Raw genomic sequence first — 8,125 nt, forward strand, 5'->3', positions numbered from 1 at the left:
CATAAACTCCTCCTCTGAAACACATTTTGGATGTGATAAATACAGAAAAATAAATTATCAAATTTCTATACCTGTACCAGCCAGATCCCATCTTTTGTGTCTTCTACAAGCTCATAGAAGTGCATTTCACCACTAAAGTTTGTACTGGAAACCGATTCAGAGGCCTCTTCCTCCTTAAGAGCAGAATAAAGCTCTCCTTCCATGAGGTCTCCTGAAAGAGAGACAATTGGAGAAATTTAATTAAAATAGCACTTGAAAAGGATCACTTCATAAATTCTAATAACTATTTAACTAGCTATATACTTTGCATGGTTGCTCAATGAACCTTTTTGGTACAAAGGCAGCTAAACTTTAAAGTTATTATAATTCTGTCTATAGTTACATGACTATGAACAATTTGACTTCAGCTGTCAGACCACAGAAGACATGAACGCTATGTTTCTGACTACACAGATGTACGACACATGCAAGCAAGCACACAATAGAATAAATGAACATCTTCTAAGCCTCACTGTCTGAAAATAACAATATTTAGTGGCCAAGAGCAATTTTAATCAACGTATCTTTGCTTGCATTTCACAGAATAGTAATTTTGCAGCAGCCAACTTCTTAACACTGATAATTCAAACAGAATTCCAAAATTTCAGTCAATAATTTTGCACCAAACCTCCCCCGTGTTGATTGTCCCATTGCCTGTAAAAATCTCAGGTAGAATAATTTAGCTGTTGGCTTCTGTTTGTACAGTAGGAAAAAGTTCCCTTGAACTCCAATCCTAGCAATGTAAAGAGCTCACAGTAAAATCATCTGATAATGTTTCGTTTGTAATTTCATTTTGTTCCCAAGTACTGTTTCACAATCATTACAAACGCTGTTAATGACAACTAGCATTCTAGTAAGCATTAAGCTTGAAGAAATGAAATCTTGTACAAAAAGGCTCTTTCCTTTAAAGTATAAAATAAAAACCCCCACAACTGTCACAGCTGAAACCCTTGAGGGGTTTTCAAAAGTATTCATAGAATTTAAAAAAAACCGACCAACAACAAAAAAAACAAAACTGGAAAAATGCTGCAAAGCCTGTTGGTATGAGAAGTGTTTCCATGGCATTTGAAGAAGTCGGTTAATAGAGTCTGTTTGGAGTTAAACACTTCCCTGCAGCATTTGCAACCCAAACATCATGACATCATGAAAGTACCTGACAGCCAAGGAGTGAAATCGCCTGATGCTTTTTACCATTGGAGCAGCAAAGCAAATAAACAACATAAATAAACAATGAACAATAATAGCAAATGAGATTTAAATGTGCGGCATTAATATCAATTATTTAAAAAAGCGTTTTTAAGGTTATGGTGCTCACTGTATTCGTCCAAATCCTTTCCTCTTTCTGCTTGGACAAATGAGCCCCTTGTTGCCTATCCCGATCACTGGGATTTCTCTCTCCTGGATCAGCGGCCCTTCGAGCATTGATTTAAAAGCAGCTACTCACATTTTCCTGTTTGGCTGGCACTACAGCTATTACATCAGCCCCATCTCCCAGTCCTTGGGGCCAGCTCCCTCCAGCTGCTCCAGGCCAGCACCCTTACTTCCAAGACACTTCTGCCACCCCCTCCATCTGCACCGCTCTCCATCCTTCGCTACCCATCGCTCCCCGCAAAGTCCACCTCTTTCACCTGCTCTTCCCTACTTCTGAAACGCCTCCCTGCCTTTTTCCAAGCCATTTTTTTGTACGTAGGATCTACTTCTGGTCCTCTTCTACAAAACCACCGCATTCCTCGGTACCCGATCCCTTCTGCTCCTCAGCTATCGACCCACTGCCCCCCTCGGTGTCTATCTTAGCGGCAATACCCGTAATAACACCAGGAAACGGGCAGGGAGAGGCATACACGGGGCACGGCCGCCACGGCTGTGAGCCGTAGCCCACTGCGTGCAGGGGGCTCTCCCCGCCCCGCTTCCCACGGCAGGCGGCACCGGCGCTGCGCGGCCGCCACCCGCCACCCCTGACCCCGTTTGCTCGCCGCGACCCGGCTGAACTCCGCGGGCCGGGCCGCTTCCCGGTGCAAGGCCTTCCCTCCGCGCAGCCCATTCGGGCTTAACACGCCGCCGCCGCGGTTTTTTAACGTCGCCATCCCCGAGCTCCGCCGCCGCCTTCCTCCATTTAACCGCCCCGGCGTCCCGGTCCTTGGCGGGGGACGCCGGTGGCTGCTCAGCCCGGCCCCGCCAAGGCGGGAAGCGGCGCCCCGCTCTCCAGCCCAAGGGCAGCGGGAGCCCCGGAGGGGTGACCGGCGGCCGCCTTCCCCACGCGTGAGGTCACGGGGGAGAGGGGGGCGCTCCGCGTACCTGACTTCTCCACCAGCTCCCGCACATCCTTCTTCTCGGGCAGCCCCGAGTGCCCCAGCCCCCGGCACTCCAGGATGGTCCGCAGCTTCCTGAAGCTCAGCGCCACCGGGTCCACCAGCTGCGTGGCGAAGAAGCCGCTCTCGTACCACGCCACGGCCTCGAACACCCGGGCCAGGACGAAGAGCGCCAGGAAGTAGAGCAGCAAGCAGCACAGCTTCACCCACATCTTCCCGCCGGGGGCTGCCCGCCGCGGGGCCACAGAGCCGCGCCGGAGGGCCGGGCCGGGCCGGGCCGCCGCGGGGCGGGGAGGGGAGGGGAGGGGAAGGGAAGGCGGGCGGGGGGGCGCTGTCAGTGCCGCGGGGCCCCGGCCCCGCCACCTCCCTCCCGCCGCTGTCCCCGCCCCGGCGGAGCCGCGGCCGCCGGTGGAGACATAACAAGTGACGTGTGCAGCCGGGGACGGCGGCAGCGGGCGGGGCGGGGGGCGGGAGGGGGCGCCCGGTGCTGCCCCGCCGACCGGCACCGCCCCCCGCCGTGATTCAGCACCTCGGGCCGAGCTCGGGCCGGCGGGCTTGGCTGTGGTTACGTCCCTGCCCCCGGCATCCACTTGGGACCCAGCGGCTGCGCTCTCGCTGCAAAAAAAATAACGTACCGGTACCTCGGGTACGAGTTACCGGGGTGATGCGAGCCCCGCCGGCGTTTTTCCCGAGAAGAAAAATATTTACCCAGCCGGAATCACGTCGATGTGTTTGCCCAGTTTTAAGCCAGCCTAACGGACATGGTTTATTGGGATTCAGGCTGCTGCAAGCTGGTGGGTGTAGGTATGAGCCCCTCTCAACTTATTCCCACACACCAGCCCTGCTCCCAGCCCTTCGCTGCTGCTAAAGCAAATAATAAAGTGAAATCCATCGGCATGGATTGAAACTCGCATTCTGCGGCTTGGAGTTGATACCCGAGCGCTGGCAGGCAGCTCATTGATGGTCATGGTCATGGTCATGGTCAACCACTACCACGACTTCTGACAATGGTTTAAATCGCGGCTGTTCTTGGCATCGGAAGCATGTGGAGAGTGGTGTGAATCCTCATTTAAGTGGATCACGCAAATAATCATCCCAGGCTATACAAGAAGTGTTAGGCTGCAAAGATATAATTTAGTCTGCTGCAAAAAAACCACTAAAATCAAGATGCTTCTTTGAGACGAAGGCTCTCCTCCAAAGGAAACTCAACATTTCTTTTGTATCTTCAGTTATTTTAAGAATCCATAATTTGCATGAAAATTGCCAGCCCATACAGATGAGCACAAAAATAGCACAGCTTAATTTTAAAAACACTGACAACCCCCCAGAGTGTACACGCTGAAATAATTTTGTACTATTGGATTTCAAAAAGAGACATTAATATTGACCTGTTTCTAGATTCAAATGGCCATGCTCCTCAAAGCCTTCAAAACACATTTACAGGGATCTCAGCATGCTGATATGATTTTAAAAGGGGGGAAAAAACCCCAAAACAAAACAGCACAGGTTCAGCCTGTTTTGTCAGGCAGCCACCATGGCCTCTTTAAGAACAAAAATCACGGCACTGTTTTCTTCAGCCATGGGCTCATTTTGTTTCTTGAAAGGGGAAGAGCAGAGGGACTGCATAAGTAGCTGCTCACAGACTAAGCCCTTACGGGCTGGAAAATGTTGTGCCTTACACTGGGAGTCACATAAAACTTTATTCTTCAGACTTTTTATGTGGAAAGGATTAGAGGTTGATGGCAAACCCTATCTCTGCTGATGCTGCTTGATTAAATACAAAGGGATTTCCACAGTTCCGTCGGGTTTGCAGTGAGCCTTGGTCAGTAGGTCCAGCTGGGCCAGAACGTACCAGAGGCACAGCTCACGGGAGGCCGGGATGAAGTGCTGCTCTCTCCTTCAAAGCCGCTGCAGTTTGGTAAACTCCCCCTTCAAACAAGCTGGCGCCCATCACCCTATAATAAGAAAGCAGCAAAGCATCAGTAAGATGAATCCTTTCCCCTTGGCAAAAACCAAGAGAGTGGCTTTGTTATTGCAGCTGGCAGAGCCAAGGGACTTTCAGTAACACCCACACTCAACTTCACCTGTCATGAGGCCAGAGGCAGGCTCTCCCCGAGCCCTGAAAACACACCCCAGGAGCACAGTTCTTTTGAAAAAGCTTTACAAAGCCCCATTTCTTTTGTCACGTGCAAGAAGTTGCCCGATTTCTCTACCTTTTGTTTCAAGTGAGCCGCTTGAGTGTATGCGAAGCGATGGGTGGGAGGAAGAGATGGGAGTTAGGTGTTTGAAGAGGAACAATGTATATTTAGTTTCAGTTAGAAAACATATTTTTGGGGGAGTTTCTTGGTTTCTTTTTCTGCAGAGTTTTCTGCACCATAGAACCCTCTCGACCCCATCCCTGGGCTTCTCCCCTGTAACTCATTCGGGGATGCCCTCACTTCCTCCAGCAGGAAAGCACCTAGCAACAATTACGAGTCCATGCTCACAGCTGAACTATTTGCAATACCAACTGCTGGGAAGGCTGTCACCAATGTGTCACTTCCTAATGCTCATGGGCTGAGTTAAATCAATTCTTAACATTGCCCAGTGGTAAATGATGACGAGTCCCCTGCAGAGATAAAGCTAATCATCTGCCAAAACTCAAAAACCCTGGAGTCATTTCAAGAAAGTAAAAATAGTATTTGAAACCACTACTCAACCCCCCCCAGAACAACCAAAAGCAACACAGCTACCAACACAGAAGCAGCCAGGCAACAAGACGAGGCAGGGGCAGAGCTGCAAATGAAGAGCAGGGACGGGTATGACCAAGAACTGCAGGTGATGAGTTGACCAAAGGCCTGGCAGAGTAAACCTAAACAGGTTCAGTTCCTTTCCCAGGCTCTCTGGCTCTCTCTTTCCTCCCTACCTTTATATCCTTTATTTACTAAGCTGACCCTAGCAGAAAATGTGTATTTTCTAGATAACAGCCATTATTTTTTGGTTTCCAGTTGCAACTCACAACATCTTTGACATGTCACCTGCAAACAATTTTTCAGGGAGCTTTAATTATCTGGAAACTCTAAATATCTCAACAGTGAATTAAAATTAATTTGGGCTAAAGACAGAGATGACACACGCTGACATTTTTAAAGACCCCAGGGTTAACTCTACCTAATTAACAACATTAAACAGTCATCCGTCAGACCTGTGCTCACAGAGCAAGTATTACAACTGTGAAAAGAATGAAGAATATAAATTCCACCTTTAAACAAAAACCTGAAGCAGGGGACTGCTTTTAAAAAATTTTGGCAGCAAAAATATTTTACTGTGATTTATAAGAGAATGAGAACAAATCCAGAGAACTGGGACAGCCATCTTTTCCTGTCAGACAGCCAAATCTGAAGTCTCTGTTGCCCGTTGATAAATGGCAAGGATTCCCCCTCCTCCCCCATCCTCTCCTACGAGCAGTTGCTGACTGCACAGTTTGGGAATACCAATAATAATCCACTTTCCAGACTTCTGTGGGGAACATTGAGGAAAGTATTGTCATTTTGAAGTCAGCAAAACTGAGGACTGAAAATATTAATTCAATCCCTTACCATGTTAACATATTATCATACCCTTTTTTTTGGACCGTTTTAATGCTGACATGTATCAAGATAAATTTCAGCAAACAAATACTTAAACTACCTGAAACCCAGTTTTCCCATGAGCCAGCCAACTCTATAAACACAGCTGTTAGTAGTTCACTAACTAGTCTCTTGATGTACTTCTTAAACAACATAGGTGCATCTCAGCACCTTTTTGTGTAATATGAAACCATGACTACTTGTTTTTTTCTGATATTAACTAAACCAACAAGCCTGTACAAGAGACTCGAAGAGTGACAACAGCAGCCCAGACACTATTTTGTTGTGTGTAGAGGAATTTTAAATGAGAAGTTGTTTCCTACTATCTACAAGTGGCCCAATGGAAACAGATTTAATACATAGGTGTTATTGTTTAATACAGTGGCCAATATCTACACCTCAGCTAAAAGCACCAGCTATTTGGGTGAGGCAATCCTGATGTGATCAGGTAGTGATTCACAGCAATTCAGGTCAGACAGGACCTCAGCAGGTTATGAAGTCTGACTTCCTGCTCAGCACAGGGTTTGCTGTGACATCAGAGCAGGTTGCTCAGGGCTTTATGCAGTCTACAGTTTTATAACAGTCACCCCTTCCCCCCTTGTGGCCATCTTCCTTGCCTACAAACATGCAGTAGTCAACAGCACAGAAATGTACATCAATCAAGGCCAAACCAACTTACAGGAGCACAATACATTTAATGAAAGCTTGAGGATAAAGACACTTTTTTCCTGGGCAGTTGGTATTTTCTTCTTTTTTTTTTGTAACAGTGAAAAACTATCTGTTGCCCCTGGAGAAGACAGGCTCTGTTTAATGACAAAATAAAATAATAAAATAAAAATTAGCAGACTTTTTCTTGAATATGCTGAGATGACCAAGTAGCCCATAGTGGTAAACAACTTAAACCACTGTGCTCGTGACCTAAGAAACAAGATCTGTGCATGTCTAAGCATCATCTATGAATACATAAAGAGGACGAACACAAACAAGGAGCAGACTGGGCTTAAATCTGACGGAATGACTTGTAAGCACCTACCGAAGTAATGTATTCTGTGAGACTACAGATTGCTTGGTTTTCTTGTCCTGTTCTAGCAGTATAGACACTACCCCAGACTCAGACCAAATGCTGCTTTTTGCAGTAAACTTTGTCCCAGTTTATTAGGAGCTTTGATTATGCAGTGGCACAGAAATCCCATAGTTGTATCTGGCTTCTGATACAGCTTCCAAATCCAAAGTTGTATTACATTAACTGGATGGTATGCGAACCAAGACATTTCTTTTGAGTGTATTTTTACAAGATGCTTGCCAATCTTGTAAATGACTTGTGTAATTTCAGTCTGTAAATCAACCCAAAACTCCAGAGGAAGTTTACTGACCAAGTTAACAGTGTAATAACAGGCTGAACGCTCTGTGTCCTGTACGGCAGGCTTCTTACCACAGCCCTCACTCTGTTTAAAGCTGCTCTTCGGTATGTACTTGTGAAGTGTTTGGGGCTGCTGCCAGATGCGTCCCCCACAGCCTGCACGGAAGCGAAGCCCCTTCCGCCCCCGGTGCCACAGTACTGCGCTGACCCCCCACCGCGCCTGCCCGCCGCCCGGGGCTTTACCTCAGCGCTGCCACTACACCCCCCCCCCAGCGGCCCTAGCGCAGGCCTCAGCCTGCCGCGTCCCAGACGCTGCGCGCCGCTGGGCGCCAGCCAAGGCGTGGCGCTGCCCGCCCCGAGAGCGAGAGGAGCCGCCCCAGCCCCGCGAGGCCTCCTGCGGGGCCGGGGAGCTGCCGTCCCCAGGACCACCCGGCCGCCGCCGCCGCCCCCTCCCCGGGCACCCCCACCCGCCTCTGCGTCGCCGCGGCAACAGCGGCCTCCCTCAGGCCCCCGTTCTTAGCTGCCTACCTACCTGCCTGCCTGAGTCATAACTCCTCAAGCATCCCCTTGCCCCAGGCTGATCTCCCCACCGCCTGCCCCAAGGGCCGCCTAATCGAAAAGTCTACAGCCCTGCGCCGCCCGGGGCCCCCAAGGGCACCCGGTAGAAGTAACCTGACCCCCACCTGGCCGCCCCCGGCCTGGTTCCGGCGGCAGGCGAGGGCTGCCCGCCGCGCTGCCTGTTAATAATCCCTGCCCCGCCCTTCGCGGGCTGCGGGTAGGTCCCCAGCTGAGGTGTCCGGGGCGCCGCC

At 49.4% G+C, this 8,125-nt stretch overlaps 1 protein-coding gene across 4 annotated transcripts in view; it reads right to left on the reverse strand.

Moving 5' to 3' along the window:
- LOC119147850 (charged multivesicular body protein 3) overlaps positions 1-8,083 on the reverse strand; it is a 40,296-nt gene extending 32,213 nt beyond the window's left edge. Inside the window, exons 1-4 of one of the 4 annotated variants that reach the window (XM_037387306.1) lie at positions 8,000-8,083; positions 4,201-4,303; positions 2,335-3,467; positions 72-211 (exon numbers count right to left, since the gene is read on the reverse strand). In XM_037387306.1, coding sequence (XP_037243203.1) covers positions 72-211; positions 2,335-2,560 — 366 coding nt within the window. In that variant the 5' untranslated portion in view covers positions 2,561-3,467; positions 4,201-4,303; positions 8,000-8,083. Of the gene's footprint in view, positions 1-71; positions 212-2,334; positions 3,468-4,200; positions 4,304-7,848 lie in introns of those variants that run through there. The other 3 variants (XM_037387297.1, XM_037387323.1, XM_037387333.1) reach the window with 3 other exon arrangements.
- Positions 8,084-8,125: the final 42 nt, after the last annotated feature.

The sequence above is a fragment of the Falco rusticolus genome, chromosome 1 (assembly GCF_015220075.1).
Source record: "Falco rusticolus isolate bFalRus1 chromosome 1, bFalRus1.pri, whole genome shotgun sequence".
Lineage (NCBI taxonomy): Eukaryota > Metazoa > Chordata > Aves > Falconiformes > Falconidae > Falco > Falco rusticolus.